Raw genomic sequence first — 19,052 nt, 5'->3', positions numbered from 1 at the left:
TTATTCTTATTCGTTGTTATCTACGCGTGGCCCATTTACCATATCCGACCCATGTTCCGCCCAGCCCATTCACTATTCTTCTTTTTTTATTCCTTTTTGATGTAAAATAACTTTTCATTGTTTATTCACAAGCTATTTTTTGGAAAAGTTTTGATTATTTGGCCATAGTTTTGTAAAAGCGGTTTTTTGCTTTTTTTTGCTCTTTATGTGAAAAGTAGAGTAGAAGTAGCAAATACTTACTTCTACTTTTGGGGGTTAATTATCAGCTTTTAACTTTTTAAAAGTAGTTTTAAAACTCCGTAAATTAGGTGCTGTTTGGCCAAGCTTAAAAAGTGCTTTTGCAATTGAAAAAGTAGTAGCTTGGCCAAACATGGTAAATTAGAGGGTTTTAAAAGTGCTTTTGAAAAGTCAAAAACTGATTATTCACTCCCAAAAGGAGAAGTAGATAATTACTACTTCTACTTCTACTTTTCATATAAAGAACCAAATAAGCAAACAAAAGTTGTATTAAAATAGTTAGGCCAAACATATAAATTTTGTGAGAAACCACTTTTACAAAAGTATGGCCAAACAACTAAAATTTTTCCGAAAAGTAACTTATGAATAAACTCCTTTTGAAAAGGAAAAACCATTTTCCATAATCAAGGGCAAACAGCACCTTAGAGTGTTTGGCCTAACTACTACTTTTTCAGTTACAAAAGCACTTCTAAAGCTTGGTCAAACAACACCTTATTAAGGTGTTGTTTGGCCTAGTTGTAGAAGTACTTTTGTAAATGAAAAAGTAGAAGTTACACTATTTTTTAGGGAGTGCTGTTTGGTCAAGCTTTATAAGTGTTTTTGTAACTCAAAAAGTAGTAGTTAGACCAAACACCCTAAATTATGGAGGTTTTAAACTACTTTTAAGAAGTCAGATTCTGATTATTGATCCACAAAAGTAGAAGTAAGTATTTTCTACTTAAGAGCATGTTTGGCCTCGATTCCCAAAAATGAGTTTTTGTCTTTGAAGCTTAATTTTTCAAAAGTGTTTTTCAAAAACAGAAACAACAAATAGCTACTTCTATTTCTATGGGCAAAAATATGGATTTTTAGCTTTTGAAATTTTTGTTGAACTTTTAGAAAATGATGTGTTTGGCCAAAAAGTGTTTTTGAGTCCAAAAACATTTTTACAAATTAGGCCAAACACACACTTCTACTTCTACTTTTCACATAAAGTGCCAAAAATCATTACTTTTTTTTATGAAACCATTACTTCTTTTTTTTTTTTTTTGGCAACCAGGCCACTAGAAGTAGAAGTAGCAAATTGGCGTTTCTACTTCTACTTCTAATTTTTCTTTGTATTCATAAGATTTTAGCACATGCAAAAAATAATATTTGTGTGTCTATACAAAATATTTCCAAATTTCGTCAATATAAATATCATTCAAATGATAATTGGGAAAATAACACAAAAATAATCCAACGTTTGAGCAATCTTCTAAAAATAATCCCACCTTTTCTCTTATACAAAATTAATCCTAAGTTTTGGTTTGTGTTACAATAATGGTCTCATCTAATCCAAACCTAATTTCTTTTTTGAAGAAGGAAACCCAATCCTAATTTCACCTACTAGGTTAAGCGTAAACAAATCTGTGTAAAAAAAAAAAAAAAAAAAAAAAAAAAAAAAAAAAAACCATGTACACTTTTATGATGAAACGTGAAATTTCCCTTTGCCTATACACAAATTTTACAATAAGACGATCTCAAGTATAAGACAGTCCTTTTGTGTAAGAAAAACATTATGTAAGACGGCCCTTTTGCCTATACATGAATTTTACAATAAAAATATCATCTTACAGTGTGAGACCATCTTACCCAAAAATTATTATTGCCTATATTTTAACCGCAAGTACAAAAGACATTAATTCATCAATTCAAATGTAATAATATCAGCATATCTTTGCATTTCTCGTCCAAACGCCCTAACATGGCATCCACTTATTCCAAATCATAAAACTAAAGATATTCCATGATTTAATCCTACTATTTTTCAAACAAAAAAATTCAAATTGATCAACTAATTTTTATTGAGAAACACGAGAAACACATGTCGGATGAGACGAGGTTAGTGTTGTGATGGATTCTCGACTAGCTTGCATGGAGATGTTCATAGAAGAAATGTTGAGAGGTCCTCCTTGTCCAGAGGTCTGAAAAATGACGGCAAAATAATAAAAGTTCAGAGGTCTACAAAGTGAGCATCAAAATAATAAAAAAAAGATACAACTTTGAACTTGTTTTAACAAGCAATTGAATTTATAAGCTCACATTAGCAAATGTAGTTCCCTCACGGTTGACAAATACTCCATATCCTCTTGGAACCTAACAACAATACAGACATGACTATTATCATAATTAGCAATAAATAAATACACTGTAATGACCTAATAAAGGTGTGAAATCTTACATTGTTTCTCCGACCATCGCCTCGATTACCTCTAGCACTGATGAGTCATAATTGTATACATATTTATGCCTCCCCTTAATTGTTTTTGATACGGTTTTCGTGCTTAGATTATATTATTTACATGCCTTTTATGTTAGAATGTCGATACTTCCGCTATTTGATGTTTAATGCAGGAATGATGCATTTGAGGAGCAAAGTAATGAAATGGGCATCGCGGAGTAGACAGGAAGGAATACACGAAGTATGGCACAGAAATCCATAAGAATGAAGGAAGAGAAGTTAAGAAGAAAACACGAAGAAAAGAGCAGAAACAAGTGGTGCCTCGATCAACTGGAGCTGGGCTCGATCGAGGAAGCACGTACTCGATCGAGTACAATGGGGCTCGATCGAGGAACTCCCTATTTCTATATTTTTCGCAATTTTCCTTAAGTCGGTTATGATTTATTATAAATACCTAGATTCAATTCGTACCCTAGTTTATGAACGCTTTATTTTCCGTAGGTTTAGTTGAATTACTCTAAAAACTCTCTTAGAATACTTTAGATTAGTTTACATTAATTTAGCATTCGGATCTATTGCCTTTAATTACGGTATTGTTCTAATCTTTCAATAATTATTATTTCAATTACTTGTTCATCTTTTATGTTCTTAATTATGCTTTCTATTATTGCTATTGTTGTTATTATTATTAGTATGAGTAGCTAAACCTTTAATCTAGGGTGAAAGATGATCCAGGTTGTTAGAAGGGGATTAAACTAATGAATTGATAGTTAAAATTGCTTATTTGTTGTTGTTCATGTTATTGTTCTTCATCTAGTAAATTAATTACTGGTCAGGGTTAATTGACTAGTATAGCGAATTGAGACTTTCACCAACTGAGTTAGAATCAATATAGGCCACGATAACTGAATAGAGATAATTTAATGATAGCGATTGCATGTTAAATTAGATCTAAAGGAATATTGAATCGACCGATCATATAACCTTCAACAACATAATTAGCTCTATCAATAAATTAAATCACACCCCGTATGACTACCTAGTGAACCCAAATCCCTAGACTCTTTAATATTATTGTTATTCATCCTTTATTTACTTTGCTATTAGCTGTTAGAAACCAAATCAACAAACCCCCATAAATTGGTTACTTTAAGACAGACTTAAATATTAACAAACTAGAATAATTACCTCGCCTCTCTGTGGATTCGACCCTTCTTACCACTAGCTATTAGTTAATAGTAATTTAGGTTTACTTTGATTAAGGTGATACGACTTTAGCCTTATCAAATTTGGCGCCGTTGCCGGGGAGGCAACAATTTTCTGTTTGTTTCTAATTTAGTTTGTCTTTTGTTTAAGGGAACTTCAGTTCCCTAAGACAGTTTTATCTTTTCTTGTTGTTTTCATGTATGCCCAGGTCTAATAGGTTAGATATTATACCTTTTCATCCCGAGCCAGAAAAGACTTTTCGGTACAGACGAAAATTTCAAAGAGAAGTAAGTCAGGTGGAAGACTTGAGTACACTTGACTACGAGCGGTATACTTTCGCAGAAGATTCGTCCTTTTGAAGAGGACACTCTTATTTCTGCACCAGTTACTCCTACAACATCAAAGATGCCAACATTAGTCAGTCACTCTGAACCCATGGTTGCTTCTATTCCTAAAGGCTTCAAGCTCCCTACCACTGACAAGGGGACTTTTGAGATCAAGCCTTCATACATAAGCTTGGTAGAGAGAAATATGTTTGGAGGAAAAGCAGGAGAGGACCCCGCAAAGCATATGGAGAAGTTTGTTACTTATTGCTGTTCTATTCCTTTGACAGCTGGGGTGACTCAAGATCAAGTGAAACAGACTTTATTTCCTTTCTCTTTGAGAGATGATGTAGCTGAGTGGTTAGGGACTTAGATATGGAGACCGACGCAATTACTAATTGGACTTCTCTAGCTCTTGCATTCTACAAGAGGTATTTTCCACCACAGAAAACTAATGCATTGAGAAGTCATATTACAATTTTTAAGCAAGGTCCTTCTAAGGATTTTAATGAAGCTTGGATTCGTTTCAAACGGCTCGTGCGGTCCGTCCCCCACCATGGTTTTGAAATTTGGTTCCTTTGCAACCAGTTTTACAACGGGTTGTATGATGATCATAGAGCCTTACTTGATTCAGCTGCTAATGGGAGATTCCAAGATAACACTATTGACGGTAATGCTTGGAAGTTGATTGATTAGATAGCTACTCACACAACTGAGTATGGTAACCCCAGAGGAAGTAAGAGAGGAAGTGGGTCAGATAATGCTATTGCAGCGCAATTGGAGGCTTTAACGGCTCAAATGGCCGAGTTGAAGACTACTTAGTCTTTGGGTAAGTAGGAAATGGTTCACATGGTTCAACAAGAAGTGTCCTGCGAGAGATGTGGGATAGATGGCCACGCTGCGGCCAAGTGTATGAGTACCATTGAGCAAGTTCATGCCTTCCAATCTTTCAAGCAAGGTACTCCTTATCCTAACTTCTTCCCTGAGAGGAGTCATAATACTTATGCTCAAGCCCCGCCACAAAGTACTTATGTTATTCTTCCAAATCGTGGTAACCAACCACAAGGAAGCTTTGTTCGGCAAAATCAAGGAGGTTTCCAAAAAATTCAACCTCTTCCTCAAGCTCCTAATAATGAGATGGCCGAGTTGAGAACTCTCTTACAACAAACTTTATCAATGTAACAAAAGCAAATGGCTCAGATCTCCAAACTCATTGCTCATAATAAGATGTTAGATACCCAAGTTGCTCAAATGGTGGCTCAAAATCCTTCAAAATAGTCCGGTCTTCCTCTTCAAGGTAAACAAGCTCATGAGCAATTTAATGCTATTTCTTTGAGGAGCAGTACTTCTTATCAAGGTCCGGACATGCCTATTAATGAAGATGAGGTTCCCTATATGCATCCTAAGAGATTGGAAAACCTCTAGTTGAGCGATGACGAGAAAGAAACTTGCAAGGATCAAACACGGGATAAGCAAAAAGACGAAAAAGAGGTGACTGACGTGGTGACTCGATCGAGGAACCAAGCTACTCGATCGAGTTCACCTCGGGCTCGATCGAGGAATCCACTCTGACAGTGATTTTTTGCGTGTTTCAGCTACGACATTGGACAAAAATAGGTTCCTCGATTGAGTGACTACAGGATCGATCGAGTCACTCCTGTAACTGACGATAATACTTCTAAACGTACTCCTAATGCAAAAGAAGCCGAGCAAATCAAAATCCAACTACCTTTCCCCCAAAGATTGCAGAAATCCAAACTTGAACAACAATTTGGGAGGTTCATGGAGGTAGTAAAGAATCTTCAAGTGACAGTACTATTTACTAAATTGGTAACTCAAGTGTCGGCTTATGCTAAGTTTTTGAGAAAATTTTTGTCAAAGAAACGGTCTTTTGATGAAGTGGAGACTGTCGCGTTCACTCATGAATGCTACGCCGCATTACAAGCCAATTCTCCACCTAAGCTTAAGGATCCAGGGAGTTTTTCTATCCCTTGTACTATAGGCCCTTTATCTATTGACAATGCTTTATGTGATTTAGGAGCGAGCGTCAGTGTCATGCCGTATAAAATTTGCAATCAATTAAACATGACTAAGCTTAAATGTACTAACATGACTATACAATTGGCTGACAGGTCTATTAAGCACCCTATGGGTATCTTAGAGGATGTGTCAGTTAAGATAGGGAAATTTTTCATTCCAGTCGATTTTGTAGTGATAGATATAGCTGAAGATTCTCGTGTTCCTATTATTCTAGGATGACCATTCTTGCATACTGCAGGGGTGGTTATAGATGTTAGACATGGGAGTCTTACGTTCAACATTGGAGATGATACTATCACTTTTGGTCTTAACAAAGCAAAACGTCCTCCTGTTTTAAAAGCTTCTTGTCATATGATTAATGCTCTTGATCCTACTTTTGATGATTGTCTTACTTTATGTTTTGATAGGAATCCACCTGACGCCCCTGCTGCTGCATCATATCCATGGAGCAAGGAAGTGGATGAAATTGAGAGGTTGATTTATGGAGATGAACCTCCTCCTGAGATGGTTTACAGCTGTGATGAGAGTATTGACATAGAAGCCGAGTTGGATGCTTTGGAAGCTGAGATTTTCAGAGAGGAGCCAGTCAAAGTTTTTGATGGAGCTCCTATGACGGATGAAGTGCCCTATCTCCTATCAAGTGACGATGACTTGAAGAACGATGAATATTGCTCATATTTTACATTAGATTTTGAGTTTGATGAGCAAGTAACTTTATTTGTTATTTATTTTCTTTTGGACTATTTATTAGTGCTACTTATGCTTGTGTGTAGCACATGCGCTACTTTTTGATTTACTATTACGAGCTTTAAGTTGTATTGATAGCGCTTTGAATGACATTGTTGTTAAATGCAGAATTGCTCGCCAGATGGTTCCTCGATCGAGTGCTGGCAGGCTCGATCGAGTAACCTTGCTCGTTGAGTTAGAAACGTGGCCAGATGAATAGGAATTGCGTGGTTGATGATTTTTCCCCTATTTTTGTAGCTGGTTTGGGGGAATTATTTGCTCTTACCCGGTATTCTCTTTCCTTGTACCTTCTTTTATTGTATTATCTATTTCTTTTCCATTCCGTTTGTTAGCTGTGTCCTCTAGGTTGCTGGAGATTTGTGTGCGATTGCTATGCTCTAGGCGTCACAACGAGGACACTGTGACATTTAGGTTTGGGGGAGGAGTTTAATTATGTTGTGTGCCTTTACTTATTGTTGTGTGCATTTATATCAAAAAATCCATAAAAATTAAAAAATTTTAGAACACAAAAACATGTTTTCCTTTGTTTTAGATCGAGTCTTGGTGAATTTAATAACAATGATGTTAAATTGCATTGTTTTTGCATTTGAATTCCAAATAGTTGTCCATGTACATTGTTTTGACCCGTTATTCATGAAAACAAAGCTCATAATTCAAGTCTTGACAGCCTTATATTGATTATATTTGACACAATTATGTTGGTAAACTACTTAAAATCTGAGGTATATTGTAACACCCCCTTCTTACTCGGCCAAGGTAATTGGGAGATGTTACCTTCTCGGTTTCTCGAGGCGGTGAATCGGAGATAGAATAAAGGAACATTTATTATTAATAACAAGTTTAGTGATTACAAACTAGTAATTAATGAATAAAATACAACTCATGGCTACTATACTCATCTAACTAGTGATACTCATCTCGTGACTCATCAAGGTCGTCCCATCTCCCATGCACTATACAACAATCTGTATCTAACCTACTCCCCATATGACCAAAGGACATCATATGGATCAACACAGGCCACCCTAAAAGAGACAGGTGACAAAACACAGACACACAAACGTCAGTTTCAATAAACGAATAAAAGATAACACGACTTATGTGTGAACATGCAATATGACTACTAATGTGAATGACATAACACCAAATGACCACCACCACGGTATCGGGACACGCCCAGGCATACCGACAACCACACTGGTACCGGGACACGCCCAGACATAGCGATAACCACAAATAGGTACCGGGACACGCCCAGACGTACCGGGTCTGGAAGCCAACCGGATCCCCTGCCAGACGTCGTGTCTCAACCACACGCGCCCCTCCAAACTCAAGCCATTAATGTGCACACCCCTCTTGGAGTGGGAAGCTCCAAGAGGCGGCTCAAGCGTAAGACGGTCTCCCAACCGCCTTACGTCTCCAAAACAACAACAACAACAATGACAACAACAATGAATCCTCCAACATATATAATAATGACCAATACATGAACCATAACCAATATATCATAGTCATGCTTTTAATGATGTGATTACCACTAAGCATGTTATAATGCAAATGCCCTAATTATGCAAGACTAACAACAACATCAACATAGCCAACTTTACATCATTGAAACCGAGTAGGATTAACCTACCTTTTAGCAATCTCCTCAAGCTACTCGAATCCGGACCGAAACCGTCTCAAGGAACCGTCTCATCTTATACAAACCACATAATAACTATCACAATACATCCTATACTAATATACACTACAAATCCCCTTATCACTACCCCTTAATTACCCCAAATACACATACTAATTGCTAATTAATCACCCATGACGAATTTCCCCAAAAGTTAAGGTTTAGATGACTAGAAAAGGAGAGATCTTTACTTACTAGGTGAAGGAGATGAAGAGGAAGGTGGTAGATCTTCTAATCCAAGCTTGAATCCCAAGTAGAAGGTGTTTGTGAGGGTTTTAGAGAGAGGGGAGGGAGTTTGGAGAGATACGGAGGAAGGTGAAAATGATTTTAGGGTTAGGGTGAAAGGGATTAAATCCAGTGTTCTGAAAACAGCGGCACTCGACTGAGTGCCGGGTCAACTCGGCGAGTGGACTCACTCAGCCGAGCAGCACCCCACTCGATCGAGTAGACTCACTCGGTAGAGTGTACCCTTCACTCGACCGAGTGGACCCACTTGATCCGCTGCAACACCATTCGGTCTAGGCTCGGGTCTAGTGTAAGGCTATCCTTCCCTTTCGAGTGATCTCTTATTGGTCTAAAGGTCCTCTCACACGTCCCCAGGTTTAAGTACGGGTCCCACAAAGGTCGGGTATTACAATCTTCCCTCCTTAAAAATGAACTTCATCCTCGAAGTTCACCTCATCCTCACTTTTCCTTAACACTTTCTTTCGTCTCATTCGTGTCATGCCTCACCCCCAAGACTCTTCCTCACACATTCGCTCGTCTCTCTCGCTAGTGTTTTACCGTACGTGCTCTTTTGTGTTCTCATGTCCTTTCTTATTCCTAAATGTTACATTCACTCACCCTAAAAGAGAAATTCGTCCCGAAGTTCGCCACTCGATCTCTCGCAAGAAGGATTCTCTTACTCACTCGATCTAGGCTCATGGGTTCGAGTACAAGTCAAGATCAACATTCATTAACACTCATACGGCTAAGGTCCAGTCGTATCATTTATAGTTGGTGATGCTATGTATACGTGTATAGTGCATGGCTCCGTACATAACAATCATAAGCGGTCAACTATTTCGCCTATTGGGGCTCACTTTCTTCCATATCCCTTATTCCCGACAAAATTCATGTTGCACAAACCACGTGATTACGCATGTATTCTTATCCATCCTCGTATCATATCATGTCACTCTAGTTGTCACAAGACTCGATCGTGTAAAACTCATAGAATTCTCATTTATGCTCACTAATTACCTCATCATTATTATTCTTACTAAGCATGTTAAGTCTCATCCATCGGCTAAGCATATTTCATTTTACAACATATGAAATGGCACATAATAATTTAAACGACTCATTCCGGTTTATTCGTTGATGATTTCTACGTTCGTACAACCATTGGGTGGTCAGTAGGGTCACAAAATAAAAATACTCAGTCCGAGTCGGTTCAAAACCATTAAAACAGAAACAGAACAGTCCACTCGGTCGGGTGGAGGCTTACTCAGTCAAGTAGGGGTGGTACTCGGTCGAGTGAGAGGGTCACTCGGTCGAGTGCAGGCACTTAAAGAAAGACCCCAGGGTTTGATTTCGGCTCACTCGATCGAGTGATAGGGGACACTTGGTCGAGTGAACCGCCACTCGGTCGAGTGAAAACGGGACTCGGTCGAGTGATACCTGATAGTCCTAAAATCCGGTCATTTTGTTCGAGACTCAACCAACACAAAATCAAACGAGTTTTCATATAAGCACACGAGACTAAGAAGAGGACTTCCTCCTCTTGCCAAGCCCCTTCACCCACTGAACTAAGGCTCCTTGGTTGCTTACCGGTGACTCCTTCCTCTGTATGCTGAGCTCCTCACTCCTGGTATCGCCCGAGGTGTTCATCGATGCATCCTCCACTATGGCGTTGATGTAGAGGCCATTATGCTCCATAAGTCCCGGTGCCCAAATAGATGCTCCTCCTCCTCCACTCTCGCTTCTATAGAAAACATTACCCTCGCCTTCATAAGAGACACCTCCCACTTCTTCGTTGTAAGTACTGTTTACATTACCTTGGTAGTCACCACTCACATTCTCTTGATAGCCTACACCTTGGTGTGTATCGTTAAAGAAACTCCCGGTGGTATAGTGCGGTCCCGCCCAAGGACCAAGCAAGTGTCCATCGCCGTGAGGAACTCTATGACCCCAATCCGAGGGTTGAATACCATAGGCTTTGAATACCCCGGAAGTGTCCCCATCTCCTGACCAAAAGCTAGGACATTCCTTCGGTCTGATTCCCTGGTTATAGGTGAATTCGTGCACGTCTCTCAGGACCAAGGAGTTGTTCACCTTTTCAATTAGGTCCGACATGGGATATTGGTGGTTATAAGTCGATGAAGGTTGGTTGTATCCTCTGGTGAAAGATGGCATATGCATGGAGTTCCTAGGTTGTTCGTGGTACGATGAGGGTTCATGCGTAAAAGAAGAGGACGGGGCGTAAGTGGAGTGTCTAGGGTGATCAAAGGGCGGCGAGGGCATGGGCACATAGAAGGACGATGGGGCATGTGGAGAAGTCCTAGGAGGATCGAAAATAAGTCGCGGGGTTGTTTCCTCTCGTACCGCTTCACTATCAAGAGTGTAAGTAAGACTCTTGGGAATGAGGTAGGATCGGGCCGGAGGGCAAGGTGGGGCTAGTTCGAGCAAGTGGGAGGTTTCGGGCAATCTCCCGTTTGCGGGAAGCTTCATATAGGAGTCCGTGTTCACTCTCAATGAGTACCTCTTTTTATCTTTCCTATCCACAACCCAAAACATGCCTTTCATGTAGGCAATGTCGAAGTATGGCACCTCCGTACTCATGGGTCTATCAATTGCCCCCGGTTCATAACCCAAGAGGTTCTTGGCTAGTCTGGTCACTAGGGCACCACAATCAAAGGAGCACTTGTTGAACTTGGTCATCCTTTCAAATGCTAAGCAAACCATAGACACGGGGCTAAAGTAAAAACCCCTCTCATAGTATGGATTGAGGTAGGAACTTAGAAGTAGTACTTTCGAGGAATTGAGTTTATTATGGTCCTTTCTCCCGTAAAGGAGGTTGGTCAATAGGCGAAGGAAAACTTTCAAAACAGGGTGTTCCACATCATTTATTTTCATGTCACTAATGTCGGTATTGCGGTTACCCGTGTAAAGGTTGATGTATTTTGTGGCTTTCATTTCTTTCCTCACCTTGTCAAGAGTATGGGTGGTCCTTTTTCCTACACCTAGGCGCTCCGCAAAGACATCACTAGATAGGTGAAATGAGGTGTTCTTGAGTCAAAAGCTCACAGTGTGGTCTTTTGGTTTGTAGAGGAAGGAGCTCAAAAATTCCACGGTAAGGATGCGGTACCTTATTTCCGCTAAGTTATACAATCCCTCAATCCCAAGTACGCTAAAGATGTCATGCAAGTGCATCTCTATCCCCAAGGCTTCTAAGGCACTCCCTGACACACACCTAGTGGCGTTCATACGTCTCTTGGTGAGGGCTAAGAAGGTATTCCTATGGGGTTTACTTTCGAATTCTAACCCCGGGTATCCTGGATGGGTAAAGGTGGGCGGTGCCTCCGGTTCGGGTTAGGGTTGGCGGTTGTTTCTCCCACGGTTGCTCCTCGTGTTCCTTGACATGCTACAAGATAAATTGCACACAAGATATGGAAGATGAGACTTATGATTAACTTTGGGAGCGGATGAAATTCTCCCCCAATTCCAATCTTAATACTTGACCAAGTAGTGAGCATGAAAAATGAAGTTTTTGACACAGCGAGTGCTTAATTTTGAGAAATCTATTTACATTTTCAAGATGACACTTTTCTTAACTCACCTCATAGGGTAGTAATAACCATCAAATTCTTAGGGGTTGTTTGGTTGCCTTCCAAATTTATAGGAATTGAAAAATCATGGGAAGTAGGTAAATGAAGGTTTGTTTGGTTGCCCAATTCATGGGAAGTAGAACTTCCTATGGAACTCCAATTCCTACATAATGTAGGAAGTCACTTACCTAGCCTCCCCTAGGTAAGTGGGAGTTCCCACATGAATTCAAGTTCCCACATCCAACCAAACAAGATTTCTACAATTCACATGATTTTCAACTTCATATGAATTTAGTTTTCCCGGGAATTCTATCTTCCCATGGTGAACCAAACGACTCCTTAGTTTGTCAAGTCTTCTCAAACCATTTTCAAGACAAAATTCAAAATTGTACATGGATACTTAGGAAGTTTTCAGGAGTTTCACCAAATTTTGTAACACTAAATTTTCAAGATGGAAAATTTTTCATTTGAGGTCACATACCACATTACCAATTAAAAGGGTAGTCTTATAAGGCAATTAAGCCAACTTTTACTCAAATAAAAATTTAAAATTTGGGCATGACTTGTCTAAAATTTGAAAATTTAAGACGAAGTTTTAAGGCAAAATTTTCACATATTAAACAAAATCCATTCATAACAACAAAGGTTAAGCCTTTGTTGTCCAATTATACACATCAACAATCACCAAAATCCACATATACATTTATCATCAAAATTTCGTTTTCCTTGATGATGACCGGAATTTTGACACCAAGTTTGATTTTTTAGCAACAATTATAATGGAGAAAGCAAAAGCATGAAATTAATTGACACACCTCAAGCACACTAGTGTAGATCTAGCAAATTCAAGATGAAGGAATAAGAAGAATAATGGTCTACATACATTGCTAATTAGGAGAGATTTGAGACAGAAATTGTGAGTGGAAAACTTAGCCAAGTAGCAAATCACTAAAAATGGAGTTTTAGAATTATTTTTAGAGGAATTTTGGTGTTGTTGCAATAAGGTGAAAATGAGATATGAAGAAGATAAGGTATGAAGAAGAAGGGAACCAAACCCGTGAAATCCTCAGCCCAGTTCCACTCAGTCGAGTGGCGAGTTCACTAGGTCGAGTGAACTTTTACTCAGTCGAGTAGGAGTCAACTCGGTCGAGTGACCTGCTTTCCAGAATGTTTCCACCTCCGTGAAAGTAGTCCACTCGGTTGAGTGCACCATCACTCGGTCGAGTATGGACTCGTACTCGGTAGAGTGCGTGGTTTCTTAAGGCTCAAAATTTCGAGTCGAAATAGAACGATGAAATCCCTGCCACACAAAGAGAAGGTTCGGGAGTCCTCCGGCTTTCGGTGACTCACCCGAGTTAGCTTATGCGACATCCCATTTTACCGTCTTTTGTACAAAATCGAAGTACTAATGAATATTCTACCAACATAATTCACCGATCATATACGACAAATACACTAACTGTATGGGTAAAAATACCCTCTCATTTTCATCATGACGTGGCAACTCGCAATTGGATAAAATAAAGGCACACGGATCAATAACGAGGCAACAGGCTGCTAGACGCAAGGAAGAACAAGGGGGGATGAACCTGGACATTCAAGTGATGCAAAGGCCACGTTTGAATTAAATAACAAACAACCAGCAGGAACGTTAAAATGGTCAGCAGGAACGTTGAGGTGATCAGCAACAGCTTTGACAAAGTCAACAACCACTTTCTATTTCGTAGGGAGTGGAGCATATGGTTGAGCATATGTAGGGAGCACTTGAAACCACTCCAAGAAAGGCTATAAAAGAGCAACAAACATTATATTCAAGGGCATCCCTCATTCACTCCACTCGAAAAAATATCATTCACCACCTGCAAACAATTAATAATTAACACACTTAGAAACATATACACCATTCGTGTCATTTGTACTTAGTCATTTGGAGATTAATGTCGTTCCTCCTGATTTTTCTAGCTAGGTTTACCCTCGAATACTATTACTACTAGTGGATATACCATTCCCCCCGCGGTTTTTCCCACATTTTGGGTTTCCCGCGTCACCATTTTGCTTGTGTCATTTGTCTCTCTTTCTTTTCGTTTGTTTTTCCTTCGCATTAATTGTTTAATTTTGTTCTCGCTGTGTTCTTACTACTAATCTACTTCAGTCCTTCATATCGTATTTTAATTAGAATAGCCACATTGACTCACAAATCTTTAGTTGGTAAAATTTTACCAAAACAGTTTGGCGCCCACTGTGGGGCATTGTGGTTAAATCTTGGTTAAAATACCTCTTCTCAAAATATCCTAACATCTCTATAGTTGATCATGTCAGGATCCAATCAGAACGTATCAGATCCGATGAGTAGATGATACCCGTTGTTGTGAGTACCAAAAATAATATTTATAATTCCTATTAAAACTAACTTAGGCTAGTGGTAACAGGGTCGAACCACAAGGAGGCGAATGTAATTAAAAGTTGTCTAAATTTAATCTAAGGTAACAAGTGTGGGGGTTGAGTTGATTTGGTCTATAGCTAATAACAATAAAAATTAAACTAAAGATATATATTAAATCAAATATAAAGAAGGGTACTAGGATGGTCGGTTCATTATAGTTTCGGCGGCAGCAAACTAAGACGGTCTAAATCGAACACATGAGGCGGGAAAACAAGAGGTCCTCTCGGTCCACTCTCAACAGATAGCATCTTTCGATCTCGCTATAAGTCCCTAATATCACTAATACTGACTCTCGTCCTGAAAAGTGACTAATAATCTAAACTTTACCTATCTTTCGATCTCAGCATAGTTTAGTCATTTTAATTGGTGGTCAATCAACTATCCCTATATCTCGATCTAATGGGTCAGTCACATCCTAAACATTCAACTAGTCGTGTGCACTTGATTCGTCGAATAAAGAATTAAAACAATTAAAACGAAGGTAAAACCTCACGTGTTCAGTCGATCGACTAGGTATGGCAGTCGATCGACTGACACGCGATTCAGGCCGTGTTCATTCTACGCCGCCTACACTATAATTCCCCTACATCCTAGCACAAATAAATTAGCTACTCAAACTAAGACTGATAACAACAATAAGATTGACTAAATAAACAGAAGAATTCATGCTTGAAATAAAACAGCGAACGATTAACATAAAACGAGGATTAGGGTTTCGGGAAACTAACTAGCAATTTCTATACTATCAACGCAATAAAGATGAACTGAAATAAGAGTAAGGGAATACCGAAATCGCAGAAGGATTGTAACGGAATGATTGAAAGCACAACGAAAATCCAATGCCAAATAATATCCCGAACCCTAATTATTTGATAAACTAAAACTGAATGTAAAACGAGGTAAAAACTAGCTAAAAACTCGGTAGATGTTCTGAAAACTCATGCTACATTATATAAGAAAAGTACGCAGCTATTATTCCTAAACCTAATAACTCATGGGCTTGATAAATCTCGATCTTTTAATTCTCGTATGAAGTAGCGGCTTGGCCGATCGACTGAGGTAACCGGTCGATCGACTGCTCTGAGCTGAACAGTAGCTTCTGGATCCCGTGGGTTGGTCGATCGACTAAGGGGGCCAGTCGATCGACTGCTTTAGCTGGTAATCCGCTTTTAACTTCTTGTGGATTTGTCTTTTGGGCCTTGAGATGCGCACCAAGCTCGTTCCTTAAGTGAATACTTCACGTCGAATGCAATGCAGGATACTCGGGGACGGATTTAGCTTGATTTCCATTGAATTCTTCACATTTCTGCAATAATGTACAAAAACACGAAAGTAGACGGAAATAGGGGAAATGGTAGCTTAAACTACACAAATGAGCTCTGAAATGCGTGTAAAATGAGGTGTAAAACATCATATAAATGACACGCATCAGTAGATCAGTGCAAACTCCAGTAGTAGGGGCGGCGCCAGCAATCTCCGGTGTTCCAACAACGGCGGTCCCTACCACCAAAGTGACTGCAGGCCAGGCTCAGCCCCAAGTATCAGCAAAGCCTCTTTACTCCCCCAAAATCACAAATCTGGGAGTAGGGAAGGCTGGCAAATCACCAGTTATTAATCCCGTGCCAAAGTCTAATAAGGATGGGAGTCCGCAGCGCCCAGAATCACCAGGACATCTGATAGGAGCCCGTCTCCCAGGAGCATCACAAGCGGATCCGGTACAGCAGTTGCTCCAAGGGATGACATCCTTGCTGCAGGCGGTGATAGGGTTACAAAGGGACAACCAGTCCTTGCAGGAGAAGATAGATGCAGTGTCACCCCTGGGAACGCCCCAGCAGATGGCAAGGTCAACACTCGACCAGGGGAATGCCAGGGAGTACTCAGGGAGGATGATACCATAAAATCTAGTAACCAGGCTCGTTATGGATATGCTGCCACCAGGGGTAACCACACCACCCGAGCAAGTGTATCCAGCAGGAACGGTGGCCACCCAGGGTACGATCCAACCACCAGGGGTCCCACCACCACCAAGGATGCCGTAAACGTACCCCATGGTACTCAATCCTATGGGATTAGGAGCGCTGACTCCAGATCCCATATCAAGAACCACCAGTACGCCATTGGTACCAGGGAGAAATCCATGGGAACAGTCAGCAAGAAACGCATATCCCGGGATGTGCTCCTATATGCCACATACTCCAGACAGCCATCTCAGGCCTATTGTGAACTCAACACCATTACCTGGAAGCTACATGGTCCCTCCTTACATGTCAGGAGGAACACCAAATCCATATGGGGTCTACTCAGTACCCCACAACCAGGGTATGGGGGTAGGAAGCCATGTAGAACAACAGTTACAGGATATCAGGTCCCTACTCAGTAAGGTTCCAGGGTTACCACGTCCCATGGAGGTAGCAACCCCGGAGTGCTATGCGGATTCCCCCTTTGTGGACAGCATTGCCCTTGTCAGCATGCCAAAGAGGTTCACCACGCCAAAAATGATGTTGTATGATGGAACAGAGGATCCGCTGGAGCACATCAACCAGAACAAACAGAAAATGATGGTGGTTGCAGCAACAGGGCCTGAAAAGGAGGCATGTATGTGCAAAGGATTCGGTTCAACTTTGTCAGGAGCCGCACTCCAGTGGTTTGTTAACCTTCCCAACAAATCTATTTCCAGCTTCGTAGGGTTAGTGAACGTTTTCAATCAGCAGTTCGCAAGTAGTCGCAAGCCAGAAAAATTATCCAGTGATCTATACCGGATCGTCCAGAGGTTCGAGGAGTCCACCAGGGATTATCTCGCCAGATTCAATGTGGAAAAAATATCTATCCCTAGGTGCGACCCTACAACAGCAGTCAACGCCTTCAGAAGGGGATTGCATCGCAACTCTGATTTGTACAAGGATCTCACCAAGCATCCATGCGCCACCTTTGAGGAAGTTAAGCAAATGGCAGAGGCTACTTATCGCCTAGAGGAGGATGAGGATAGAAGGGACCTGTATGGAACAGAGTCGTCCAGCAGAAAAATCACAACAGAGAAAAAGAATGAAAGAGCCAAACCTTACATCAAGAACACAGTGAACAAAGTCTCAGGAGAAACAGAGAGCACCGAGGCTCCACCTAAGCTCAGCGAGTATGGGTTCACCACTGGACTTACTGGGGTATTGAAGGCAATCATGGAGCTAGGGCAGAGGGCCAGGTGGTCCAAGAAGCCTACTCCTAGGGAGAACGACAGAAGAGATGCCAACAAGAGGTGTGAATACCACAACGATATTGGCCACAATACAGAATATTGTGTAGTACTACGAAAGGAAGTAAAGCACCTCTACAGTGCTGGATGCTTTGATCACCTGCTCCCCAAGGGGGCAAAATCTGGAAAGGTCAATACTGCTGACCAGGCCCAACCATCCCCACCTCTACCTTACTCAAAGGTTTTGAGCGTCATCACAGGGGGGTCGGAGATATGTGGTCTCACTTATTCAGTAGCAAAGCGCCATGCAACCGAGACTAAAGGAGATAAACCAGAGTTCTCTCTCAGGGTCAGTAAACAGGATCTACTAGCAATCTCATTCGATGGAGTAGACATACCCGATGAGGCAGAACACCGCCATGACGCCTTGATCATTACCCTTTCTATAGGGAATTACCTTGTTAAAAAGATATTGGTAGGTACAGGAAGCTATGTGAATCTGATAATGCTGGAAACCTTGAAGAACATGGGGTTCAGCGAGAAAGACCTGGTGCAGAAGGCAGTACCCTTGGTAGGCTTTAGCGGAGAAACTAAACAATCCTTTGGAGAAATAGTGATACCTACCTTTGCAGGGGGTATGAACAAACAGGTACGGTACTTGGTCATTGATGGTCCGTCAACTTACAACGTGATACTTGGTAGGCCTTGGATCCATGAAATAAAAGCGATACCATCGATGTACCATTAGAGCCTGAAGTTCCCTACACCCTGGGGGGTACAAGAGATACGGGGAGATCAAAATGTCACTCGGGATTGCTACAAGAACGCTCTCAAACCCACTGCAGCTGGTCCTGCATAGCAATTACAGAAACTATGCGTCTAGAGGGAGTATATCGCACCTCCCCAGGAGGAACTCGATGAAGTAGTCCTGGACCCACAGTTTCCAGCAAGAACAGTGTTGGTGGGAGCTGACTGTACAGGTAATATCCGTGAGCAGATAATTGAATTTCTACTTACTAACATGGATTGTTTCACCTGGTCCCATAGCGATATGATTGGCATAGATCTAAGTGCAATTAAACACCGGTTAAATATAGACCCTGGCTTTCCTCCAGTCTAGCAGAAAAGGCGGAAATTCGCTCCTGAAAGGAACGAGGTGATAAACCAGGAGGT

At 40.6% G+C, this 19,052-nt stretch overlaps 2 protein-coding genes across 3 annotated transcripts; one reads left to right on the top strand and one right to left on the bottom strand.

Annotated features, from left to right (window-relative positions):
- Positions 1–2,074: 2,074 nt before the first annotated feature.
- On the bottom strand, positions 2,075–11,292 carry LOC141633279 (uncharacterized). 2 transcript variants are annotated; one of them, XM_074445717.1, is made up of 3 exons: positions 8,393–11,292; positions 2,302–2,355; positions 2,075–2,183 (listed from the first exon to the last, which is right to left on the bottom strand). In XM_074445717.1, the coding sequence occupies exon 1, from the start codon at positions 11,261–11,263 to the stop codon at positions 10,184–10,186; it is 1,080 nt and encodes a 359-aa protein (XP_074301818.1). In that variant the 5' UTR covers positions 11,264–11,292; the 3' UTR covers positions 2,075–2,183; positions 2,302–2,355; positions 8,393–10,183. The 2 variants fall into 2 exon arrangements, with proteins under 2 accessions (XP_074301818.1, XP_074301819.1); XM_074445718.1 differs by lacking the exons at positions 2,075–2,183; positions 2,302–2,355 and adding an exon at positions 7,563–7,732.
- Positions 11,293–16,755: 5,463 nt separating this feature from the next.
- Positions 16,756–18,627, top strand: LOC141629579 (uncharacterized). The gene has a single exon (XM_074442555.1). The coding sequence runs from the start codon at positions 16,756–16,758 to the stop codon at positions 18,625–18,627; it is 1,872 nt and encodes a 623-aa protein (XP_074298656.1).
- Positions 18,628–19,052: the final 425 nt, after the last annotated feature.

Source organism: Silene latifolia, chromosome Y, assembly GCF_048544455.1.
Source record: "Silene latifolia isolate original U9 population chromosome Y, ASM4854445v1, whole genome shotgun sequence".
Taxonomy (NCBI): Eukaryota; Viridiplantae; Streptophyta; class Magnoliopsida; order Caryophyllales; family Caryophyllaceae; genus Silene; species Silene latifolia.
Note: the sequence above shows the minus strand (reverse complement) of the source record. Positions and strands in the feature narration are given on the sequence as shown.

Excerpts from the sequence above, each read along its gene's own strand:
- LOC141629579 (XM_074442555.1), top strand. The coding sequence starts at position 16,756 with ATGGGATTAGGAGCGCTGACTCCAGATCCCATATCAAGAACCACCAGT.
- LOC141633279 (XM_074445717.1), bottom strand. The coding sequence starts at position 11,263 with ATGAGTACGGAGGTGCCATACTTCGACATTGCCTACATGAAAGGCATG.